Consider the following 27,553-nt stretch of genomic DNA (forward strand, 5'->3'; position numbering starts at 1 on the left):
GTCTCCAGCAGGTTGCCTGAGGTTCCCACAAGTGCAGGAACTCGGGCAGCGTGGCGGTTTAAAAACTTTAAAGGGCTGGTTTTAACAGTTTGGGTATGAAAATGCCTGGTATCCGCCCCCGATACCAATGCTAGTACCGGTATTGGGACATCCCTAATGGTAAGTAATGTAAATAGAAGAGTTGCAGGTATTACCTCTCAGAAATCATAATATCCCCCTGACCATGCCTTCTTGTTGGGATGGTGCCATCTTCGTTCAGTGAAGCCACATGCGTTCTGTCCACAGCTACTTGAACCAATGAGAGCTGACTCTGTGGAAGGCAGACTCCTCTATACACTATATGGGCAAATGTTTGTGGACACCTGCCAATCACGCCTATATGAGCTTGACATCCCATTCCAAAACCAGGTGCATAAAGTCAAGCACCTAGCCAAGCAATCTCCACTGAAGAATGTAACCTTACAATTACTTCTTAGACAATTTGTGTGAATGGAACTTTGTGGTAACAATTTGAAGATCCTTTTTCTGATCAGAGAGATCATAATATTCCCCTCCCGACAATTCCGTCATCTGCTTTCTTGTTAGGACGGCGTCATCTTTGTTCAGACATCATCCAGGGTCCCCACCTTCTCCCTGGACTGAGATGTCGGCTCAGAAATAAAACAATCATGTAAATCCTGGTGCCTGTCATAGGGCCAGTGGCTGCATGGGTCTTTAAACACGCTCTGTCACACTGCCATGGCAGCCAGGAATGTGTTTACACTTCATCTGACTGTTGGCTGGAATTGATTCAGGAAGATTACTTCCACATGCACCGTATACCCCCCCACCATGAATCCCAGGCTCTGCTGCCCCTCCTTCAGGCCTGGGATGGGCATGGTGGGCAGTTGTGCTAATATGGTATAAAAAGAAATTGCAATTGCCGTCTTTTATCCTGCAGGGTCTCCGCTTTCAGAATGAACAGCTCTTGCAGCAAAAAGGATTAAAGGCCAACAGATGCTTTGGGAGTCTCAGGTGCAGGTTATCTGTCTCGGGATCCTTTGAACTGACCTAACAGTATAGGGGGCTGAGCAGCACCAGAGAAAACTGATATAGTAACTATACAGGGATTGAAGTCTAATTGTAGCAACTCTCTTGCCATGTTGCTGAATCCTTAAAGTGGACCTTTCATTAACTTTACAAGTCTACATGAATGAATCCCTGTATGTTACATTGCCATTTTCTGTTTTTTTACATTAAAGGCCATCCTTGAGCTCCAGTCCAGTGACTTTGCCTAGGCTGAGATGATGTAATCAGTCTGCTGCAGGTGTTCTATCAAATAATGTGACTGGGTTGGAATGTGTGACCGATCTCACATTTTAACGTACTTACGCCCACTTTTTCAGCGGTGGAATATGTGACCGGCAAAAGGTGTAGAATTCCAACGCTTTCTCAGATTTTCCAGGGCAGATTGGCACCGCAGATGGCATGTGCAGGAGAAGCGATCTGCCCTGGAACAGCTGATCAGTCCTGAACTGTCACTTCTATCTGACTATGTGGAATGTGAGATCGCAGTCAAAGTCGGATAGAAATGACATTTCAGGACCGATCGGCTGTTCCAGGGCAGATCGGTTCTCCTGCACATGCGATCTGCGATGCCGATCTGCCCTGAAACAGCTGAGAAAGTGTTGTAATTCTTTTGCCGGTTACATATTCCACAACTCAAAAAGTGGGTGGGGTTACTTTAAAATGTGCGACATGACCGGTCACACATTCCACCGCCGAAAAACTGGACGGGATTACGTTAAAATGTGTGACCACGTCACCGGTCACCCATTCTAACGCAGTCACAAACTTTGATAGAACACAGGCAGGAGGAGGAGGCATGTCCCCAGTAACCAGTCTGTACATGTTACATTTGTAATGAATTGCAAGCTGAGAGGCTGCAGCCAGGACTGATCTGTGTCAGACATTTGTGAATGCAGACAGGAATTGCACTGGTGCCAGGATTGTGTCATCCGAGTCAGAATCTCACTCCAGAAATTACATGCTGATCCTCCCTGATGCCTAAACTAAGACGGTGTGGTCCATATAAACATTCCATGTTTAGATATTACTTAACATACATGCACATAACCTAAAAACCGGACGCTAGTCTACTTTAAATGAATAGAAAAATCTTCAGTTATGTTGATCACAGGTATTTGTTTACCCGAAGCCTTTCACAAAATGGCACCGACCTTTGCCTCTCTAAGACAATCAGTCAGGTTCTTACCTGTAAAGTACACAGGTCATAGTATGCTATGGTGCAACATGATCTATGTCATGGTTCTCTATGCTGGGGGGGGGAGGGGGTTGTGCGGTACCAGCCGCAGGTATACAAAGGCTGACTTGCAAAGAGTCCTGAATGGGGTCAGGTGACATCAATGGCAGTGGAGTCAAATGCATACCGTCCACACCCACGTGCACCAATGAGAGCCGACTCTCTGGAAGACAGACTCCTCTACATACACTATATGGCCAAAAGTGTGAGGACTCCTGACCATCACACCTGTATGAACTTGTTGGACATTCCATTCCAAAACCAGGTGCATAAAGTCTAGCACATTGCCACGCAATCTCCACTGACAAATATTACTATACAATGACAATCGGAACTTTGTGATAACAGTTTGGTGAACACTTTTTTTTCTGTTGCACCATCACTGCTCCTGTATACAAAGCCAGCTCCATAAAGACACGGTTTTGATGGGTTTGAGTGGAGGAACTCGAGTGATCTGTACAAAGCCCTGACCTTAACCCTACTTTCACATGCATCAGAAACATTTACCTAATACTGAATGTCAGACTCTCTGCTTTATAAACACACCCCAATGTTTTACTTGATTTACTCATTTTTAAGTGAAAAAAAAACTTGTTTCCAGTAATATATTTGTTTTCTTTGGCCACGTGATGTATCCAGGGACGCAAAGCAAAAAGTCAGAAGTATTTTAGGGCTCATTCACGCTGAAGCATTTCATTGCACGAGTTAACGTACCATACATTGCGTTAAGGCAATTATTATGAATGGGCTGTCAAGACACTGCAAAGGATGAAAAAGCGAACATGACCACTTAAAAAAAAAATCAGTGTGCCACAACACATGGTGTGCGTGCTGCGACGTTTTGCCTGTTGGCCTCTACAACACAATGAATAGCAGCACGCATAGAACACATGCATTGCCACAACAGACAGGATTGAATGGGCCCTAATTGTTCTGATGACGGAGGTGAAATACAATTGTTTTAATATACAGACACACACACACACACACATAAAAAAAAAACACCGGCACCTGACCTGGTGCAATAAAATCTTTTTATTGGTAAAAGAAGTATATAAAATATACTCACAAATGCAGCAAGGATAAAAAAAAACATCAATGGACTGACCGTCCTCAGTGATTTCTCTGCTGTGGAGGTGAGAGGGGTAGTTCCAGAAACCTAACCCTGTCCTTTGAGTCAGCATAATACCCAGGCAACTGGCAATTCCCTGAGGAGACCAGAACTGAAACTTCTTCTCGTGACAGGTTTCCCATAAGAAGCTCAAAACTATATGACCACCTCATACCAGATGGCCGTAGATCGCATATATCAGCGTTTCAGATCTCTCCCACTGCTACTAGATCCTCCACTTATCTCATGTTCTCATAGTTCCCCTGGCCGGTTTCATACTCCACACAAAGATATCTGCCAATGTCCAACTCTCAACACACACACACACACATACATAGGTTGAACTGGATAGTACCTGGTTTTTATTCAATCTTACATATTATCTTACTGTTTTCTACAGGTTATTGCGAGTTGCACATAAATGGCTTTTTGTACTTCTTAAAAGGGAAATTCCACCTTTTATAAAACAACAAATGCACACTTCTTCACTGCATTGAAGGCAGGAAAGCATTGCAACCAGGTCAGTGGATCAATCACAGGGGCAATGCTCTGGCTCCTGCATATTCTCCCTTCTGTCTATGTCCATACCTCCATATGGCAATACCAGTCTATTTTCCCACCGCATTCCAGACCGGAATCCCAATACAATAACATGGAGCCGCGTGAATCCAAGTCTAGAACCAGTCACCCGCACACCAAGGTCCAACGCCCTTTATTTAGACATTAAACATACAAGGTAGCACTAGTAGCACTTCATCAGGCAAACATATTCACTCTCCGTTCTAGATATCAGAAAGCCAAAGACTGATGTCATACTCAACCTCCACAACGATTGGGTGTTTTGTGGATAGCCATAGCTTCTTTCATTTCCTCCAGAGACAGATTAATACAATTTAAACTCTTCCATCAGATATAGTATATTCCACTCAAACTACACAAACTGAGCCTGTGCTCCTCTCCAATGAGTTTCTGCTGCTGCAGTGAAGTACGTGCTTTATGAACAGACATACTGGATCCAAGTGATTTCATTTCAATTGTTGTAGGGCTGCCTGGTATTCAAAAACCTAAAACCTGCTTCCTCGGTATACTGGAAGATGAATATTTCTCTAAATATGCTGAAGTTCTACCATTTCTACACTCAAAAGGTTTTTTGCTCACCTGGAAGAGCCCAGGCACTCCCTCCATGAAAGAATGGATATGGTTGGTAAAGTCCAACCTTCCACTATACCAACTCGCTCTCACAGCCCAGAGACAAGCCATTAAAATTTGAACTTATTTGGGACCCTTGGATTAAACCCACCCAGGCGCTTCCCATGCATAAAATTACATCAGGTTCTCTAGGTGCATTTTGTCTTTATGTACAGGTGAAACTCGATTAGAATATCGTGCAAAAGTAATTGCAGTAAGTGCTGCAAAAGGGGCCCAAACCAAGTACCGAGTACATATGCATGCTTGTACTTTTCAGAGGTCCGATATTGTTCTATGTACAATCCTTGTTTTATTGATTGCATGTAATAATCTACTTTTTTGGGGTTGTGGATTTGGGGTTCTTGGGGTTTTCATGAGCTTTAAGCCATAATCATCACAATGATGACAAATCACGGCTTGAATTATCTTGCTTTGCATGTAATGAGTCTATCTCATATATTAGTTTCACCTTTTAAGTTGCATTAGTGAAATAAATGAACTTTGCACGATATTCTAATTATTTGAGTTTCACCTGTATACATGTGGCACATGTTATTCTCCTGTAACGGCGATTGAAGAAAGACACAGAGAGGAGTATTTTCTTGTGCATTGTTTATTGACTTAAAACTTGAAAAGCATCCATAAAAATATCTTTAAAAAAAAACAAAACATTAAAAATAGGTAAATTATATATTTTTGAAGACATTTAACATGCCGAGTTGCATTAAATGCCTGTTTATCACTGCAAAGGGGAAAAAACAAACTTTAGGCTTTAGATGGACTTTAATTTGTCTTGCTGGGTTTACATACACTTATATCCATTCCTAAACACGCATTCTCCCAAGGCTGTACCTCAGCTTGGTTCTAACGGAACAAATACAATGTACTTTACAGTCATTAAATTAATTGATTTATAAAAATAAACATCCATCCGCCGGTCAATTTTTCGAAATTAAAGGACTCATTTGTATGAATTTGCTTTGTGTTTTGGGAGGAAGGTGAAGTTCGGAGGAACGGGTCCCAGCAGCATCTCACTGCAACAAAATAGAAACACACAATGATTTAAAAAAAAGTGATGCAACCCAACAGTCAGTGCCAAGTTCTCCAGCAATGCTGCTGCCCCCATTGGAGTCTCACAACTCCTGCTACAGCAAGGGACTTCATAGTCCTCTCGTTGCATTATTCTTGATATGTCGGTGAAGGATCTCATTCATCCAGGTCACATGGTATATCTGTAAAAATAAGTCAAGGCAACTGAACTTGCTGTATTTTTCTTGAAGAGAAAAACACCTGCTAGCTCCAATTATGCAAATGAAATCAACACCTTAGCGTCATGATTATGTTGATTGGAGCAACATTCACCATATTTATTTCCAGATAATTTTTGAAGAAGTCATTCTGAATTAAGAAGCCTGGTCGCATGACCAGTGAAACGTCCAAGAAAAATACAGCAAGTCCAGTTGCCTTGACTTATTTTTTTACAGATATTATTCTTGATAGAAAATAAATGACATATCTATCTGGCAGATAAGGATCCATGCAGAATGGCTGCAGCCAGATCTTGTGTTCCAGATCTAGAAACACAAACACAGAGACGGCAATACTGGAATCACTGAGGGACATGAGAAACTATCAAGTGGTTTAATGTTCCATCATCTAGCATACAGTATAAACAAACAGATTTGCCTGGACATTAGGCTGATGGAGCTGGGTGGGGGCTCCTCGCAATGATCCACCCCTCCCCTCTCTTTCTATTCCTCCAGCGCTGACAAGAGGGAAAGACAGGGGAGGGTGGCGGGCATAGCTGGCATTGCCTCGAGAGAGGATCTTTCCCTGCTGCAGCATTGTCAGCATACAGTATAGTGGGCAATAGCCCGCTATATGCTGAGTTTTGGGTCACAGGAGGACAACAGTAAATGTGCTCCTGTGACCCAAAAGAGAACTGAAGTCCAAAACGGTTTGGCCAAAGTTCTATTTTATAGACCTACGCTGCATGGTGCTCAAAGGATAGCACTGCTAACTGTCTGCAATGAACTTCCAATGAAGACACACTGAGTGTTGCATGAGGTTCGTACCCCAAGGAAGGAGGAGTGCTAAATCCTTTGCCAGGCTTTTATTTTATTGCTGTCTGTGTGCCCTCTAGAGACATTCACCCCCTATGTAAGCCCTGGGTACCAGTGGAAAAGACAGTGAGAGAAAATCATACATTTGTTACCACTAGAACAGGAATCTCGAGAGTGGAGAGCTTCCCTTCTAGAGATTCTACATGATTTTAATGTTAAAAATGTTTAGTGGTGATCGCAAAATCAGCAATAAACCTTTTACGGTAAACTCCATAACAAAGACTAGAGGCCACCACCTAAAACTGGTGGAGAAAAGATTTATCCATAAAGGGCGTAGGGGCTTCTTTTCAGTCAGAGTGGTTACATTTTGGAACTTTCTGCCACAAGCAGTGATATCAGCTGAGCGTATTGAATCATTCAAAAATCAATTAGAGACTGTAACATACAGGGGGACAGGTACTGTTAAAAACTAGACCACACAGGGATTCATATACACACAAAGATTGAACTTGATGGACCTGTGTCTTTATTCAACCTCAAATACTATGTAACTATGTAAAGTGGGGGCACCTGCTCTAGTGACAAAGAGGGGGTTTCCTTTTTAGAGTTTTTTTTTCATCCTGTTGTGCATTTGCGACAAAATGTCATTGGAAATCTCCCCAACTGCACACAGACAGCAAAAAATATATAAATACTCAAGCTATCCAAAAAATGCTTTCCTAGCTCTTAGATGGACACCATTGTCACTAATGGAAGGGATGTGACTGTATACTTCAGATTGCTGCTGATATGGAAACTAAAGAAGATGGTCAAGTGCTCCAAAACTACTTACCTGATCTTAATCCAGTCTCCCACATTCTGGCTCGCCATTAATGTCTCCATGTAGTCTCTCCCCATGTAGTAGGGAGGGCGGTCATTGATCTTCTGAGGCAGGCGTTCCAGTAAGCCAACAGGAATGTACCTGCATCCAAAAAACAGGAATTAAAGAAGAACTAAATGGCACCCCAACACACCTTGTTGGTGGACGTGATTTGCATTGCCATAAGTATGGAAACAGGGTCAGTCTTAAAAAGGTGAACTATGACTTTATGTATTCCTATGCTAAAATTCATAGCTATGCCAGATAAACGAAGGTCAGAGTCACTGATACCAAACTAAACTGTTCTGTTCGGCCAATCTTGTAATACCCTGCCACACAAGACAGCCAGGTGCAGGGTCGCCCTTTGGTGTGTTTGAGCTGTGTGGCCGCAGAGGGCGCCATGGCAACAAGGGCGCCAGGCGGCCGACACAGCTCATCCTCGGGGCGGCTACAGCCTGCGGCTCCTCTCCTTACCCGCTGTCATCCTGTCAGTTTCAGGATGACAGGGGCTGTGTGCATGGCCGAGCGGAGGATCGGTAAATATCTGTGACATTTACCGATCCTCTGTGTGTGCGGAACAAACACTGGAGTGATCGTCTGATCACTCCAATGTTTGCAAATAACTGGGGACACATAGTACTATGTGTCCCCAGTTATGAATGAACAGGATGTGATTTATATCACTTCCTGTTCACTTATGAATTTCTGAATGGAGAGTAGCACTCACTACAGAGGCTCCTCCCCATTCAGAAATTGGTGATAGAAAAAAATATTTACTATCAGCAGTTTCTGAATGAATGGGAAGTCTCTGCACTGAATGCTTCCCATTCATTGAATGCTGAGGCTGCAGAAAAAGAAATTGTGTCCTCAATTTCTTTTCTATTTTAAAAGGGAAATGTCAGGGGTCTGTTTAGACCCCTAATATTTCACCGTAGCCCCCCAACAGTAAAAAAAAAAAAAATAATGGAAAAAAAAATAATTTAAAAGATTTAAAAAAAGTGAGAATTACCCCCCTCCCCCGGCACACACACATATTATTAGACAAGTGCAAAGACTAAACATTAATATCAGATTAAATGAATGAAAACTAAAAACATTTTAATTCGTTACATCAAACAAAACACATTTTTCTGCTATTTTGGATTCAGCCATTGGCGTGTTCTGGAGGCAGGGCGCATGACGTCATATAACCCTGCACGTGTTGGGCGTCGCCATCTTGGTGTATATCTAGGTATACACCAAGATTGCGGCGCCTATACCGGCGTGTGACGTCACCTGACATCACGCATGCATGGCGTCATGTGACATCATGCTCCCTGCCTCCAAGATGGTGGCACGCATTCGCAGAACGCGCCAGTGGCCAACATGGCCGCCGCACATTCTCAAACAAACGATTATGTGCCTGAATACATTTGTCGTATATTCGGACATATAGTAATTCATTCATTTTACACGTAGTCCGGGTTTTGTGTTCTGTTTTATATTTTTACTTTTCTAGATATACTTACTTGAAAAAAAGGGATCGGCATGACAACCTGACACTTTATTTTTACAGACTCTATTGTAGTTTGACATTTATTGTTTACCTTCTGTTGTTTTATTTAATAAGAATACTTCTATTGTGCCGACAAGTTTAATATCTTTGAATAAAAGTTTGATTTTGATCATACTTTTTAATATGTTTCTTTGGGGCTTAACAAAATGGGAGTCTTTAAATGGTGCGGATATTGGGGGGGAAATGGGTGTGGCCACTGAGGGGTGTGGTCACTGAGGGGCGCTGTATAGCTTTCTCGCACAGGACGCCTAAAGGCCTAAGGCCGGGCCCTGGCCAGGTGTCCAACTTCCTACACAGTTCAATTAAACCTGACTATCGCCCTTCATCTGAAAATGCTTGCAATCCTGACCCCCTGGGAAGGAAGCAGCCAACAAAAGTTAGTATTTCTGGTCAGCGACACAAAAACTATTGATGCCAGAGGATCAGCATTGCACGCAGGACGCTAGCATTTTCAGAGGGAGGTCAGTAATGGTGGCATACGCATTTCCCTCATGACCGGTTTCTTATAAATAATGCATCTTGGCCACTCCCCCGCGCCCAGCTGCTGACTGGACAATAAAGGTCCATTCCTTACTCTGCTCACTCCTGCAGTCAACAAGTGCTAACCTGACAACACTGTGTAGTAAAACAGAGCCTGATTGGCTGACACGTTTGGCCCTACACCTGTGCTGGGGAATACAATAAGCTAATATAAACAAAGAGGTACGGATTCTAGCTGTATTAAAAAACACATTAACTTCCGGTTCCGGCGCCCGATGCTGTAGCGGCACCTCTCAGTCCCTCGTCCCGTCACCGCTCCAACAACCGACACCCTCGCAGCCCCGAGACCGCAATTTCGGCCCCACGAGATGCGGAACATCTGCTCCACATGGACAAGTATGTGGAACGCCCGCAAAGGGCGAGGAGAGCCCTCCTGGAATCCGCGGCCGACGAGCACGCCAATCCCAACATGGCGGCCGAAGAGATGCAACAGGAACCTCCTCGTGAAGGAATGGTGAGTGAGAATAGGAAAAACGTACGATGGGTGCACAATACATATTCTTCAGTATGAGTAAATTGTACTTTCATACCTGCAGAGGAAGGAGAGCCACTCCAGCATAAACCGTCTGGTTTTCTCCACCCCTGGAATGTCCGAACCCCAGTGTTCTAGGCCGTGATTGGTGAATTCTTGAAGAATGTCGAATCTCTCTGAGGAGGAAATGTCCCAGTGCCTCTGCTCTTTAATCTCTGTGAATAGCCAGGGCTTTACCAGCGACCCTCTGCAACCAGAAGAAGGGGAGAATATTGGTGAACCAAAGGGGGCACACAGCTAGGTCATGTGACCTCCCACATTCCATAGGCTGGTCATGTGACCTCCCACATTCCATAGGCTGGTCATGTGACCTCCAACATTCCATAGGCTGGTCATGTGACCTCCAACATTCCATAGGCTGGTCATGTGACCTCCAACATTCCATAGGCTGGTCATGTGACCTCCAACATTCCATAGGCTGGTCATGTGACCTCCAACATTCCATAGGCTGGTCATGTGACCTCCAACATTCCATAGGCTGGTCATGTGACCTCACACATTCCATGGGCTGGTCATGTGACCTCACACATTCCATGGGCTGGTCATGTGACCTCACACATTCCATGGGCTGGTCATGTGACCTCACACATTCCATGGGCTGGTCATGTGACCTCACACATTCCATGGGCTGGTCATGTGACCTCACACATTCCATGGGCTGGTCATGTGACCTCACACATTCCATGGGCTGGTCATGTGACCTCACACATTTATCACTCACCATTAACTACAACAGGTGTACAATTACAGAAGAGCTCAAGATATAATGGTAATGGGAGCTATTGGTTTTAAATGGAATTATTGAAAATAATAAAAGCAACCAGTTAATGCTAAAAGTTTAATATGCTCATATTGTGCCTTCCCTGGTTCCTCCCTCCCCCTTCATTGACATGCAAATACATTTCTTAATTAAAATATTTTCATTGCATGCCTTATTTTTGTCCCAGTGACATCATCACGGGTTTCTATGCAATGGAAGGCAAATCATAGCTGGAGGGAGGAGCAGGTACATAGCTTCCTGAAGACAGGACCCTGCCACAGTACTCCTCTCAAGAGCCCTCGGGTCTTAAAGCAAGCAGTGGGCTGGCTTTTGGGAGGAGTTATGCAAATATCAAAATGTCTTAATGGGTGGATGTCAGCCTGGAGGAGTGGGCGTTCCTAGGCAGCCTGCATGTGCATGTTGACCACCCTAAGTAATGCCCACATGTGATGTTGAGCCTCCATGATTGAAAGAACTGAAATTCAATGAATCAAAGGAGCGGCCTAGGAACAGTCAGGTCGGGGTGGAATAGGATAGATGATGCTGGATGTCCTCTATCTAGGAAATGAGATGAGTTCTATCTTATTTGCTGCAGCTTCTAACGCACATTGGGGGAAACTCGCAATGAACTCAGAGTAAGCACTATTGAAAGAGAACTGTGGGGTAAGCTTTTTATCCCATAGTTCTCTTCGTGGTCACAGGAGGACATGTACTAACCTCCTCCCGTGACCCAAAGCTCAGTATATAGCTATTGCCCGCAATATACTGAGAGCGCCACAGCCGGGACGGATCGTGGTAATACTGTCTAGGTCCACCCAGCTCCCAGCTGGCTGATTGACAGCAGGCTCTGCCTATCTAGAGGCAGAGCCAGCTGTGCCCGCTTCCTCCCCATTCGTTCCTCCAGTCAGCGCTGGAGGATGGGAGAGGGGAGGGGGAAACCTTGCGGGGAGCGGTGACTGACAGTCAGCGCGCTCTGCAGGGAGGTGATCGGGAAGTGAGCAGATTGGCGGTATGTGTTCGCTCACTTCCCGATCAATAGAGCTGACATGTGACAGTTTCAATGTCACACGTTGGCTCGAACTATGAGGATGAAAAATCACTAATTTCTTTGCATTGAAAAATTAGATTATATGCAGCTGAGGACCTGACAACTTGAAAAAGGATTGTGTGTGTGTGACATCATGCTGACATCACGCTATATAAATACCAATAATAAATAAATTACTGGAGGCTATTTCGCTAAATACCGTGTTTCCCCGAAAATAAGACTGTCTTATATTTTTTGGGGCTCAAAAAAACACACTAGGTCTTATTTTCGGGGTAGGTCTTATTTTTTTTTTATTATGTACAACAATCCACACTTATTCATATAGAAAAGTCTACATGTATTCATGTACAAAAACAATTTGCTAACCAATCGCTGGCCAGAATGAGCGAAGCGCACTTTTACTATCGATTCCTCACAGGCGGAGTGCATTTGGTATCACTCGGCTTATGCGGCTCTGCTCCCTCCGGTGCCGCCTCGCTTCCTCTAGCGCTGGCTTCATTGGCACCGCCGATTCTCTCCTGCCTCTCCCGGGTCTCTTCAAGGTCCCCCTTATGCCACCACCGGCCCTGGGAACGGTCACAACTAGGTCTTATTTTCGGGGTAGGTCTTATATTTTAGAAATTCCCAAAAATAGTACTAGGTCTTATTTTTGGGGGTAAACAGGGTATGTGCGCTTAAAAAAGTACGGCATTATTATGTTTAAAAAGTCTTGCATTATTTTTTGGGGAAACTTTGTTTAGGCGCACCAAAGAGAGACGTGGTGCAACCGCATCGCAACATGATGTGCCCATAGCACTTAATAAAATGTCACTTGTGACAATTCAATAAAGTTCTAACAAAAACAGCGGGTGGCTATAAATGGATTTAAAATCTTTGGCATAAACAAGCTGATGAAACGTAAATTTATTCATATCAGTAAATGATGATGGAGGTTCTTATACTCTCTCTACTGGAGTACTGACCTTGCCAGCATGATTCCTGAAACCCCAGTCTGCATCGCTCGATTGGCATCCTCAAAGGAGAATATATCACCATTTCCTGTAAAGCAAGCATTCATATTAAGAGCTTATAGTGGAACTTCCTCCTCAATCAATTATAGCATTTAAAGCCGTTTTTTTGTGCCCCCCTCCCTGGCACCGTCTGCCGCAGTAATCCCATTCTACTACGAGATGTTCCGTCCTCCCGGTTTTATGACGCCCTTCCTCCCAGGAGATGCAGTACTTGGGTCTAGGTGGCCAATAGCCAAGCCAAAAAACTGTCATGCGGGGGAGGTGGTCATTAATTCTATATAAATGGCCAATGACCAACACAAAGCATGGATCTTCAACAAAGGAACAAAGTTCTGGAATGGGTGGGAGGTTAAGGCTGCATCAGTGGCCGTTGCCTAACAAGACAACCTGAATGGACAAACTGAAAGATACTGTCAGCAAGAGGTTTATTCTGTACCGAGACATATATGTACCTGTGTTGCGTGCTGAGAGTGTGCTCAATTGCGCGCCCCCAGAGCTGTGACCATGTTGTCCCCAGCAGCACCCAGTCACACAGTGACAATCGAAAGCCGGTAGGTTGGACTCACAAACACGTGATCACTGTGACAGCCGATCACAGTGAGCACAAGATCGAGAAGCCTATGTCATGCCTCTGTGATTATAAATTCTTACAGGGCCGTCGGTAGAGGTTTACCAGCGGCTGGAACACGTGGAGTTATCACTTACCAAAGAAAGGTAGAGGGTCTGCAATTTTGGCACAGCGACTAATATAATCCCAGTCTGCAAGCTTTGTATAGCGCTGCTCTCGGGATCTGCCATGAAGCTGAAAGGAAAGAATACAAAACATAAAATGGGATTTGCAACCCGAGATCAAATATGATTTGCAGTGGACCAGAAGCGCTTCATTTGGCATTCCTCCAGCTGTCAAAATGCAGGTTTCCCACTCTAATTCTACAGGTAATTCAGCATTTTGAGACCCCAGAAATACATTCTACCACCTGGTTTGGGGTCATGTTGCTGAACTACAAATCTAAAGATTATTCTACAAAAATGTTTTTATGTGACAAGCAGAGAAATGTATATATAGACATGTGAAGCCCTATTCCATAGAGGCAATTGTTTTTATGTTCAGCGTTGATGATGGCCAACAAGTCTGAAACATGTAAAAGCTTACCCAGTTTTTTAGTGACTGGGTATACATATAATTTATGTTGTTATAATAGTGCAACCTTACCACTGGGATGAGTTTAGGGTATGCTAGACACTTGTATTCTCTTCCCATCAAAACAGAAATATTAGACCAGGGTTAGGCTGTAAGGCCATGGAGTCTGATCTGCTTCCTGCCAGAGCTCAGGGATGACATCTAAAACTCATATGCACACTCTCTCTCTCTCTGGGCTTCTCGAGGAGACTAACATTTAATTAAGGAAAGCCTTACATTTCCTTCATGTAATGATGACAGCACCTTTGTTACATGATGATGTCTGTTGGCACTGAACTCCGGTTGGAGATGAAAGACACAATATGGGGGCAGTGATGGAACTATCGCCATAGCGACCCAGGCGGCTGCTATGGGGCCCGGGGCACCGGCCAGGACAAGGAACAAAGGGGTCCCCCTCATGCTGTGCGGGCCGCCTGGGTCGCTATGGCATCGCAGGCTGCTGGCCGTCACTGGTGGCTGGAAGAGGAACACGCCGCTGTCCAGATCACTGACAACGTGTCAGTGATCTGTGCAGCGGCGTGTTTCTCTTCACAGCCGCTGCTGAGTCAGTGACAGCCAGCAGCTTGCGGTGGAGGAGGCGGGGCCCAGCGGTGGTGGAGGAGGAGGAGGAAGATGCCAGGCCGGGTAACGGTGGGGGAGGTGGGGCCTGGTGGTAGAGAAGGCTGACAGTGTATCGGGGCTGAGAGGTAAGAGGTGTGCAGGGGTGTGACCAGCCCACCTGAGAGCATGCAGAGGCCACCATAGAGTCTATGGTGGACTCTGCAGGGTCATATTCAGGTGGGCTCTGCAAGGGGCCTAACTAGAAATCACAGGGCCCCATACAAAATGTTGCTATGGGGCCCTGTGATTTCTAGTTATGCCCCTGAATGGGGGATCTTACAGCCTGACACTTTTATCCTTACAGGGAGAGAATACACGTAAATAAAGACAGTAAGGCCGCACTGTGATAAAAACACTTCAAGTGTAGGCAATCAGATTCCTACAGATGCCAGTTAGTGGCTGGCTGTTCAAAAAGGACAACTAAATGAAAAAACAAACGCTTCATAATTTCATATGCTGCAGAACAAATCATTTAGGACTTTAGCTACAATACAGTGTTACCTTGGCTGTGATCTTGTGGGATACACAAACCAGTTCAGTGGAATCTCACTAGTGGAGAACAGGCCAATAGGTGATTCAACCCACCAAAGTCCACCATAAGCTTTGAGTTGGCTTTTATAGCTAAAATCCAGGACAATATAACAGGCCACCATATAAGCCAGTTATGCATTCTTAAAAAAATATATCATCCAATCACAGGTGGCGGTGGGTGGGTCCTGGACCAGGCTGTATTGCTCAAACGCAGTGAAATTTGAAGAAAGGTCTTAGGGAGAAGCTGTCTGAAAGCGGTGCCGGGGACCCGAGACTGTCTCACTTAGCCGTTTGCCTGCAGCTGTGGAATTAAAAACCCGAGTACACCACCATGCAAGCTGTAAATATTATAGAATATCTGAACTCACGGTGACCAGAGAGACCCCCCATTCCCTCAGTTCTGGGATAAGCTTATGAGCCAGACTGGTTTTCTCTTGGACTCCAGTCCTGATCTTCACAGTCAGTGGAACGTCCAGAACCTAGAGATAAGACAGTGGAAAATATATGCTTTAGATTCTCAAAGCTGTTTGCAAAAATAAAATGATGGGGGTTATGTTCTCGTTGTAAGAACCAACATGGTGATTAATCATTTCAGCACATAGATCCTAAAGTGTTATTCCAGCAGATCCTAAAGTGTTATTCCAGCAGATCCTAAAGTGTTATTCCAGCAGATCCTAAAGTGTTATTCCAGCAGAAGTGGGGCCTGCTGGTCATATAATCTGTTATGTCCATGATCTCTCAGGTATCCAAGCACTGGAGGAGCAGCAGCACATATACACTATACGGCCAAAAGTTTGTGGATGTCTGACCATCACACCTATATGAGCCTGTTGGACATCAATATGAAGTTTCATTCCCCACCATTGACGTTACAGCCTCCACTCTCCTGGGAAGGATTTCCACAAGATTTTGGAGTGTGCCTGTGGGAATTTGTGCCCAATCAGCCAAAAGAGCATTTGTGAAATCAGTTCAAGTTGTTGGATGAGAAGACCTGGCTCACAATCGGTGTTCCAATTCATCCCAAAGGTGTTCAATCGGGAGGCCAGGGGCTCTGTGCAGGTCACTCGAGTTCCTCCACACCAAACTTATCAAGCCATGTCTTTATGGAGATGGCTCTGTGCACAGGGGCACAGTCATGCTGGAACAGAAAAGGGCCTTCCTCAGACCACAAGGTTGGAAGTGAATAATTGTTAAATGTTTTTGTTTGCTGTAGCATTAACAATACCCTTCACTGGAAGCACCCAAACTCGGTCATTTGGAAGGTCTACATACTTTTGGCCATAAAAGTGAAGCTGTCTACCAAGACATCACGTGGGGGAAGGATGCAAATTCTCACTGTAGTCTCTGGATATTTAGATATTGCAGTTTATAGAGGTAAAGCTAGCCAAGTGTAAAGGCACATGGCGGTGTTAACAACTCTACAACTGAAAGGTTTTCTTTTTTTTTTTTTTTAAACTTTGTTTAACAAACAAATAACAGAGGCTGCTTCTGTAATATGGTGTTTGCGGACTTCCATTTAGCATTGCACTTGCTGACGGAAAATCCAAAGAGGCACTGGCTCCGCAACGGGTGACTGAGGGGCATGCGCCTCCTATGATTTAGTTGCTTGGGTGTATATATCATTTAATATCCTGCTATTAAAGTCTACGCACGTACCTTACTACTGTGCTCAGAATAGCTTGTAACACAATAATAATGAGTATTCACTAAAAGTACACTATATTTTTTCAATAAGAGAAGAGACATAGATATATTTTACATTATCATACTACAAATCCCTCTTTAATTCATATTTTCATACAGATGCACACATAGAAAGAGTCTTCCATTTATATAGAAAGAGACATTCTCCAGATATTCCTCCTCCTCGAACTTACCGAATTCATTCCTTTTACAATGGCTTCAAATTTATTAGTTCTGGTCATTAATCCGCAACCGCCACCCTAGGAAGGAAGAAAGCATTAAATCAAGAAAGAGTTTTATATTAGTACAAACCATAACCCCAAATTCTCTAAACATCCCTTATATTGAAAAAATAACAGCTCCATGGGTCTCTGTTGGAGTCCACTTATCCCAGTATACAACATGCGCACGCACATCAAAAAGCAGCATACATACCTATACAAAACACAAGAAATGCTGGCCGCACATCAGATTTCACCAAGGTTGCCCCTTCCCATTTCACCCAGTCACAGGTTTAGTCATAGAGTATAGTATAGTATATCAGTATCTCTACGACTAAGCCCGTGATTTGTTAAAAATGCGTCAGAGGGTTGGACCTTGGGCGGGACACCAGTGATGTGGTACAAGCTTCAACAAACTATCCCAGAGGAATCAGGTGTGCGGCCAGCTTTTCTTCTGTTTGTATGGGTTCATATTGGAGCGAGGACGTGCTCCCAGGAGCAAGCACCCGACCCATTCCTTTCCTGAGCCATGGAGGAGCCGTGCTTCTTTTGTGTGTTCTCCATACCTCATACCTACACACACAAAACACACATCACAAAGCAGATACACAATTCCAAACATATGCAAATACACACACAGACACACAACATATCGGACATGGACACACAACAAAGCAGCATGCACCATACCCAGAACACATTCATACACCATACCCAGCACACACTTCCTGTCCACCTTCTTCGTCTGGAACTCTACATGTGTGCTTTGAAATTTCTACTTGCTCCTTTCACATCCTTTGCAGCCAGGTACACACTTTGCCTGCTGCTCCTCTTGTACCACCCCTGCCATACACACGTCTTAGCAAATGTGTGCCTATCTGACCATAGGAGGGAACATAGGCGATCAGAGGTGTTATATATTTAACACACGTAACATGGAATATCTCTGTAAACCTCACTGTGAAGAAAACAGATTTATTTATCTCTTAATGTTTACTGCCTGTCTAACGTGCATTGTTTACTCCAGTACAGAGAACCAGTACATATGAATGTGCACAGCTCTTAAAGGTTCCCATTGGATCTATGGTTTGTAATTTTAGGACATAACTATCTCCGCTTCTGTGACAATACACGTTGCAATAACAGTTCAAACAATGCATCAAAGATTTCATTACATCCCTCATTTTTTGTGATACACCTTAATGCCACCATCTTGTATTATGCGTTCAAGGAACAAGCACCCCCTGCTAGTATTAATAAAGCCGCACCAGGAAAAGTCTACCTTTTTGTACACCAAATCTATTGGACACCCGACATTGATATCCACAAAGTCCACATCGATGGTCCTGTTCAGCAGCTCGGCACATTTGGTCATGGTGTCAGGGAAGGAACCCTCTAGCTGCAATGAGATTGGATGAGAAAGCAGATGTTATATTTTTAGAAACATAAAAATAAGAGGACACAAACTCAATACTGGATCTAAGGGTTCATGTTGACAGACGCTCTTGTTTTCAGTTCGAGGGCAGGTACATGCATATGAACGGAAAGCACAGCATTTGACCCGCTCTACCTGCAGTTCATACACACTTTAATTGGACAAGCGGTGGCAGAAACTTTTTTTTAAAAGTACTACGGGGAAATGTTAGGTAAAATACAGCCAGGTGCTATGGTAGGAAGTCGGTGATGCAACGTACCGATATTAGTATCAGTGCCGATACCGAGTACTCATATTAGCCCAAATGCTCCGATACTTACCTCCGATAACGGAACTTCAATGCAGTGCAGAGGCAGCATGGAGCCGTCTTCCTTTCCCATCAGGAAGCACCTCCGGGCTTCCTGATTGGCTAGGAAGCCAGCTTCACTTGTTGGTAGGCAGCCTGGCTTCCTAACCAATTAGGAAGCCAGGTAGCATGTCATGACTCGAGTCCCGGCTTCCTGATTGGTTAGGAATTCAGGCTGCCTACCAACAAGTGAAGCCAGCTTCCTAGCTAATCAGGAAGCTCGGAGGAGGGTCAAGACGTGCCAGCTGGCTTCCTGATTGGCTATGAAGCCTGGCTTCCTGACCAATCAGGAATACGAATGGCAACTCATGACTCGTCGCCTGGCTTTCTGAATGGTCAGGAAGCCAGGCAGCCTCGGCAAGTGAAGCTGGTGTTCTTTCGCTAGAACACCAACTTCACAGGCAATCAGGAAGCCGGCTGATGGGTCATGATCCGCCGCCCGACTTCCTGATAATCGGGACACATGGCACCGGTACTTGGTATCGGCGAGTACCGGGAAAATAATAATTGGTGCTCGATACCGAAAAAACAGTATCGGTGCATCCCTAGTAGGAAGGTCTTGCTGCTTTAGATATAAAAAGCTTGCTGGTCCCTCAGCCCCCATCTGTAAGTGGACGGATCATAAAATGAGGTGCTGTTATGACCGGCATTATCACTGCAATTGTATTTGATTAGAATTACGCACCTGTACTCCAAAGAGGTCCTCGCTGTGATGCCTCTTCACCAGCGCCCATTCAGAACAGTGACCCTGGAGGAGGTTTGTACACATGGCCATCTCGCCACATGTGATGTCTGCTCCTAACCGCTTGCATATTCTTCTAAATGGGAGATTGCCACACTGTACAATGAACACAGGACACAAGCAGGTCAGTATTATAACAACACAAGCACAAATTAAAAGCTCAGGACAATCCTCTGCAACAGAACGATATACAGGTGGCCCTCGGTTTACAACGTTCAATCTGCATTGATTTATGACAGCACCCTTTTCTTGCAGTGTAGTAAATTGAAACCAAATATATAATGCATGTCAATGGGAAGTGAGGGAGTTAGGTTCCAGGCCTCTCTCAAAACAAGGAATGGTTCTAAATAGAAACTGGTATAAACTAAAACCCAGTAAAAAATGTAAGTCGGTGGAAAGTGAGGAAGTTTGGTTCCAAGCCTCTCTCATTGACATAAATTGAATTAAGAAACATAACACAGGAACATTTTATTTCTTATGTAAATTTTGAGAAAAATCTGGAACATAACTACCTCGCTTCCCATTGACTTTATATACGGGGTTTCAATTTACACCTGTTTCTATTCAAAACCATTCCTTCAGGAACCAAACCTCAGTGTAAATTGAGGGCTACCTGTATCAGCCCTGCCAGGCCCTAAAATGAACACATGCATTTACATTGCAGCAAAGCAAAGCTGGCCAAATACCTTACAGACTCTCTCTTCATCATACAATACATTACATATTTTTTTGTACCATTCAAGTCTGAAGCTCACTATTTAGACCTTCTACAATTAGATTATGTCTTTGGCCAATTTTTTTCTATTAAAGATTCTGCAGGAACAATTGCTCTCATGGCCTGTATTCAATAACGCACTGGGGGAAACGAGGTGACAATCTGATTGACACAACTACAAATTACAGAATAAGGACCGTCCATGATGACAGGGAAATATCTACCAACTCTCACACAAGTGCAGAGACGGTTGTGATCCTCGTCTGGGAAATAGCACATCTTTACTTTCCCAATCCTTTACCCTGGTCTGAGGGACGCTCTGGTCTCATGAAAAGCGTGCGAACAAGAAATGTTTGTAGCAAAAATCAGAATTATTTCATTTTCTACTCTATACCACAGAACGGGCAGCTGGAAGCTGATTGATTGCTATGGGCAATGAGAAATTGTTAGAAAACTTTGAAGATATGGAGCCTTGAATACTCACTGTGGTTAATGGTGCAAGGTACAGTTTATTTCGGAAATCAATCTGGAGGGGAACAGAAATCACAAATTGGTTAAACATATGAGCAAGAAAGAGATATACTCATACCAGAACACACACACAGTATAAATACACACACACTATATATATTACCAAACGTATTGGGACGCCGGCCTTTACACGCACATGAACTCTAATGGCATCCCAGTCTTTGTCAGTAGGGTTCAGTATTGAGTTGGCCCGCCCTTTGCCACTATAACGGCTTCAACTCTTCTGGGAAGGTGTCCACAAGGTTTAGGAGTGTGTAAGACGTAAGCAAAATATCGGTACTCGTACTTGATACCAAAAAAACGGTATCGGTGCATCCCTAATAGTAACGTTAAGGGTTTCCAAAGTGCAGAGGGTTTCCTCGCCCCTAGTCGTTGCTCCTCTGACTGCCGGGCTGGCTAAACACAACTTTCTCTCAGTAACGGGATTGATGGGCAGGCACGTGACCACAGCCCTCAGCCTGGAAAAATATCAGTTGACAGCTCCTGGGATTGGCAGCACTCCTCTGCTACACGCTACAGGAGCAGAAGAATGAAAGATTCACCATGTCCATGGCTCAGTTTGGGGACGCCTACCTGCCAAAGTTGAGGGGAAGGGCCCTCTGTCAGGTAGGCTGTTCATAATTACTAATGACAGCCCTGGTTTGGAAATAAGCTTTCAACTCTGTCACAGGGCTACAAGATACAAAAATAAATATCGATTTATGTGCGATATAAATACCTTTTTCTTCTCACAAGGTCTAAGCTTTATAATGTCTTCATCTGTTAGAGCTCCTGATGTCGCAGTTACAGTTTTCATTCCACTGTCACCTGTAACCTGCTTAACACAGTCAATGCTAGGAGGAACATTCGGTTGATGACCGGAACTGTCCGTCGTCACACTGTGTTCTGCTGAGGGAAGCACAGCATCAGGTTCCACCTTCTTAGGCTGTTGAGGTTTGTTCAAAAGTTTCAGGATCTGGTCAGCTTTGTCAAACTGGACCTTCTTCTTCCGCAACTGCACCTGGAGGTCTTTGCTCACTCCGTTCCTAACAAGGACTTTGCCCTCCCACTGCTTGACCAGTTCCTGGTTGATGAGGTTCTTATAACCCTCTCCCAAATGGGATTTGGCAAAGCGGCATGAGATCCCGTAGATGCATTTGCCGAATGTCTCGTAGAGGTGACACTTGGGACCGATGTCTTCTTGCTTCTCCGACAGATATTTCTCCACGTCGTGCAAGAACTTACATTTCTCGCCAAAGAAGCACTTGCTGGCACATTCCTGGTTTTAAAAAGAAATGGGCAGAGTTACGATACAATCCACTTCATCAAATGCCATGGTGGTAATATACCCCATAGAAATGCGTTCATCCGCTGGACATCCTCCTAGGTCAAATCTGTATTGCGCTGTACCCAATAAAAAACATTTTTTTTGCTTCGTTGCTTTGTTAGTGTACTTTGTTTTTTCAATAAATTTTTATGAAAATACTACACAATGGGAGATCTCAAAATCTATCTCACATGAGTATCTTGCTTTTAAGTATTGCGGAGTGCAGGAAGGGGTGCACACTTGAGGATTGGAGTGCTTTCTTATTTGCTGTAAGTGAAGAGGAAATTTATAGCAAGAGGAGGAGGAGAAGTAAATCTTTCTTGAGATCTGAAGAACTAAACCTATTTGGGAGATGACACGGAGAAAGAAATCTATCTTGTTGATATAAAGTGCACATGGCTTATTTCCTCTCTTCTTCTCCGTCTAATCCGATAATAGTGGTCTGCTCTCAATACTACCTGGAATTTTAATGTTTGTCATATGTTCCTTACTGGTTGAGTAGGGTATCTGTTCATATATGACTGTTCCCTATTCCATGAGTGCCCTGACGACCGTTACCCCCCCACCTCCTCATGTATCACTTCCCCCCTCCCTTTTAGATTGTAAGCCCTCAGGGTCAGGGCCCTCCTTACCATCCTGTCTTGAATTGTATTGTGATTGGAATGTCTTCCTTATATTGTAAAGCGCTGTGCAAACTGTTGGTGCTATATAAATCCTGTATAATAATAATTTATTATCTGTGTGGGGATGAATTGTTTGAGAAAGTGATAGTTCAGTGGTTAGGGTGAGGTGGGATAGGCTTCATGAAGAGATGAGTCTTAAGGGATCGCCTAAAGGCAGTCAGTAATAATACATTGGTCCAGTTTGACCCAATACAAGTATACATATTTTGTACCTGTAAAATGATGTAATAGCCACAGCAACTACAGTGGTTCACAGCGTTTTTCAGGGCCCAGGAACAACCAATGTTCCCCAACAACCGACTTCCCCTCTACTAGCTTCACCTAATAGGAAATGTCATTCCTATGCGGCAATATAGTGTTGTTGGCCCTCATATGGAAATAGGGATGAGAGGTGTGCATGATGAAAAGGTACATTTGTTTCATGCATAGGGAAATAAACATATAACGTATAATATGAAAGGTAAACACCGATTATGTCTAAATCAAAAGGAAGATTCTTTTTCTTTTGCATGGAATTCCCTTTTAATCCTTAGCATCCACCTGAGAATATTTTGTGTGTGTCTATACAACTCCTTTGGGAACATTAACAACTTCAGGACCCCGAGAACAAGATAGAAGCCCTAAAAAATGTCAACAAAGTTTCTGGAGTTCATCTCCCACATTCAGCACTCCTGCGGTCACTCCATGCATTGCTATTATCTGCAATTACAGGTTCTGAATATGAAAGGGGGAAATTACTTTGCATCACATACCAGCAGCAGCTGTAAAAATGCAGCCGCTCTTGTGCAAAATGACACTTGCAGATGGTCTGCAAGTGTCATTAAAGAGACATTAAAGTCAAACTTTTTTTCCCCCCTTCCCAATCCTGCTGTAGGGACTTACCTTAAATGAAGTCTCTTAATCCGATCTTCTTCTTTCCTGTCCTTTTCAGCTGTCCCTCCAGCGCTGGTGCGGGTCTCCGATCCAGCGCTGACTCCTCTGTCCTCCTCTTCGCTCATGTCCCACAGCGTCTGTGCGGGTGCACGCTGCTCCATAGACTTACCTTGTGTCTCTCCCCGTCTCCCGGGCCGAACACCTGAACTGCGCATGCGTCCGCCCTAAGATCCTTTGCAGCCGCCCGATACATTTTCAGATGTTCGGATGGGAGCGCACGGCGGAGACGCAAGTAAGTTTAAACCTTTGAAAACGTTTTTTTGTTTTAATCGTTTTGCATATATCTACTGCATGCTAGCAGTAGATATATGCCAAAACATGCCAGGGTTTAATGACCCTTTTAGTAACAAAGGTTAACAAAGCATTGATACTTTGTAGTACTATTTCATTCATATGTAGATCACATTTGTGATCTTTGATCTGCACATGACATGTTAAACAAACCTTACAGGTAAAATAAATAAATAAATAAAAAGTGAAATAAAATGTATTCCTATTTAACCCCTAATTCCCCCATAGGTAAGCCCAATCAGACTTATATACCTCCTTCCTCCCCTTCGCTATTACTTTTCTGTAAATTTTTTTTGTTTGTTTTTTACGATTAATATTTACACTTTTTTTTTCGTTTTCATTCGGTTTGTCATTCTTTTCGGCTTCGCATTAAAAAACAAAACGCACAAAATTTATAAATATCGCCTTAACATTGCCCTGCTTTGTATCAGAAACATCATGTTCATGTATTTTTAAATGGGACACATTACAGAATAAAATGTATACTTTTTAATCACCGTAAAACAATTCTCTTATATCTCACCTGCGTAATTGATGGACACAACCGTTGCTGTTCATACTGGGAAAATTTCACATGGGGGCGATTCTTGTTCTGACCTCTGGCTCTTTTCTTCTCTGTCTTGTTCTCTGCAGTCTTATCACTCCGCTCTTCTGACTCCTTTGCAGAATCATCCAGCTTAATCTTTTTTGGAACAGGCTCTGCTGAGAAACTATTGCCGTCATCGTCCTCTGCGTCTTTATCGCACTGCTCTTCTTTGACTTCTTTACCATCGGCATCAACGTATGCATGGAACTGATCCTTGCTAGTTAAATATCTGTAGATGAGATATACAAAATACTAGTGTCACAGGGAAAGAACTTTTAGGGGCAGGCTACAGCTCTGGGAACACAACTGCTTCCACAAATGGCAGGGATGGTCAACCTTCTTGACATAGGGGGGCACATACCGTCACATGCTCACTTCTTGATCATCTCCCTGCAGAGAGCAGTGACTGTCACTCACGGCTCCCCCCCTCCCCGCTCCGATCCTCCAGAGCTGACAAAAGGAACGGACAGGAGAGGGGGGGCGGGCACAGCTTGCTCTGCCTCTAGATAGGCAGAGCCAGCTGTCAATCCCGCAGCTGGGTGGATCTCGACAGTATAATCTGAATCTGTCCCGGCTGCGGCGGTCTCAGTATACCCCGAACTGTAGCTCGCGATATACTGAGCTTTGGACCAAGGGAGGACGCTAGTATATTATCTCCCGTAAGCCTTAAGAGAACTATGGGGAAAAACACTTACCCCATAGTTATCTTTTAAGAGCTGCCCCTGATGCCACCAAATGGCTAATGTTCTGTGACTATAATGCTTAATAAAGCTGTTGGTCAAAGACCACGAGCGTCCTGCAAGACACTGCAAAAATGCTGCAGGAGATGACCAGAGAATGTGGACACATTACATGAGACAGCTTAAGAATCACTGCTATTACAGCCCCTTTATAATTCAATGCTTCCACATCTGTTATTCCTGCATTTGATATTTCCATCTGGAAGATCCATTATAAAAGATCAGATAAAATAACATTAAAAAAGATGGAAAGCACAGAAAAAGTAAGAGAGGATGAAAGAAATAAACCAAACCATTTAACTACTAGAGCCCAGTCTAAAGAATATTTTTGCTTCACTTGGTCTGAGTAAAGCTGACCATACACTGATCTATTTTTTGCGTTCAACCCGCGGGCTGAACGAAAAAAATAAACCTGATTCCTCCATCAACACTAACAGCGTGTTGATCGAGGAATCCCACTGTTGACATTGTATGCTGACAGGGGCTGTCAGAATACCCGACCAGAGCGGGCAGCTCATTGGCTGCCGGCTCTGATCGATCAAAGATTTTTCGACTGGCTGCTTTGATCAGCTGATCGAGGGATGCCGACCGAAAGGGTGCCGACAGCAGCACACACTGTACAGAAATCAAACAGTGTATGGGCACTTTAAGCACCTAAGCATGGAAAACATAGGCTACAGTCTGCAGGGGCCCTTAGGGCTGCAGGTTGGGCACCAGGGGTATATGGCAACCCTGAATCAACTACGGTCACCCACAAATGGCATTAAGCCACATGACTTCCCTATAAGAGGATTGGGGTTTTCTTTGCGCAAGAAGAGAAGAGAGCTGTTCCTTCCTTTTATTTTACCTTTTTCTTTATTACTCAACTGACCTTCATCGATCTTTTTTCCTCACAGTCAAATACGACCATTTTCTTATATAAGGCTCAGCGAAATTGATAGCTGTTCCCTTTATTTAACCTTATAAACGTTTTGGGGGGTTTTCTCCACCCTTGGACCAACGTTAACCCTATAACAATGATACTTTACTTAAAAGGAGAACTATGGGGTTAAGGCTTTTCCCCATAGTTCTCCTTAGGGTCCTCCCGTCACCCTAGGCTCAGTATACCGTGAGCTGTAGCTAGCGGTATACTGAGACGCCACAGCTGAAGCGGATCCCGACAATTGTGCCGGGATCCGCCCAGCTGCGAGACTGACAGCTGGCTCTGCCTATCTAGAGGCAGAGCCAGCTGTACCCGCCCCCTCCCCCGTCTGTTCCGCCAGTCAGTGCTGGAGGATCAGAGCGGGGAGGGGGGAATCCAGCCCCTCCCCTGTCACGGCAGAGAGCTGTGACAGGATCGAGAGGTGAGCGAACGCCGGTATGTGTTCGCTCACCTCCCGATCTACTGAGCCGACCTGTGACAGTCTCATTGTCACAGGTCGGCTAGAACTATGAGGTCAGTGAAAAGCACTCACCTCATAGTTCTCCTTTAAGCAAACTTGTGCTTTGTCCTTATAGGGAAAATTCCCTTTTTAAAACCTTTGACTTGCACTGGGGGAACAACAACAAATAAAAGAAACATGGAATGATCCCTTTTTTCTGCTCCAGGTTTAATAACCCAATTGCACAAAGTGATGGGGAAACCGTTTGTGTTGTTCATACAAAATGTATCCAGATTCTTATTTAATATCCCTCGTGCAACATAAAACAATAACAGCCGTGATTTCCTTCTCATGTATTATATGCATCTCTATAATACTTACTGGGGTTTAATAGCAGCGACACCTCGGTGAGAATCTTCAGTTGCTTTGACTGCTTTGTCATTTTCACTGTTTTGTTTGTCTCCATCCGCCATTCTGGAAAACAGTAAAATGTTTCGATTACAAAGACGCCAACAGGAAAGTTTTATCACCTTGTCCCTGGAAAAGTCATCACATGAGGGTTTTTAGGTGTCCACTGACAATTGCTATCTGATTATAAGATTTGGCTAATCCTCTGGCTCTAGCAGCCATGTCGCTCTAGTGATTCCGCCCTTGGCAGCGACAAATTGCTATAGGGGGTG

The 27,553-nt window shown here is 44.0% G+C and overlaps 1 protein-coding gene across 1 annotated transcript; it reads right to left on the minus strand.

Moving 5' to 3' along the window:
- Positions 1–5,451: 5,451 nt before the first annotated feature.
- Positions 5,452–27,346, minus strand: DUS3L (dihydrouridine synthase 3 like). The gene is made up of 14 exons (XM_018554806.1): positions 27,255–27,346; positions 24,710–25,001; positions 21,875–22,231; positions 21,692–21,787; positions 20,927–20,968; positions 19,671–19,823; positions 18,487–18,603; positions 17,178–17,243; positions 15,669–15,779; positions 13,674–13,770; positions 12,921–12,996; positions 10,149–10,337; positions 7,497–7,625; positions 5,452–5,635 (listed from the first exon to the last, which is right to left on the minus strand). The coding sequence occupies exons 1-14, from the start codon at positions 27,344–27,346 to the stop codon at positions 5,563–5,565; spliced, it is 1,890 nt and encodes a 629-aa protein (XP_018410308.1). The 3' UTR covers positions 5,452–5,562.
- Positions 27,347–27,553: the final 207 nt, after the last annotated feature.

The sequence above is a fragment of the Nanorana parkeri genome, unplaced genomic scaffold (assembly GCF_000935625.1).
Source record: "Nanorana parkeri isolate BGI_ZX_2015 unplaced genomic scaffold, ASM93562v1 scaffold174, whole genome shotgun sequence".
In the NCBI taxonomy this organism is placed as follows: Eukaryota; Metazoa; Chordata; class Amphibia; order Anura; family Dicroglossidae; genus Nanorana; species Nanorana parkeri.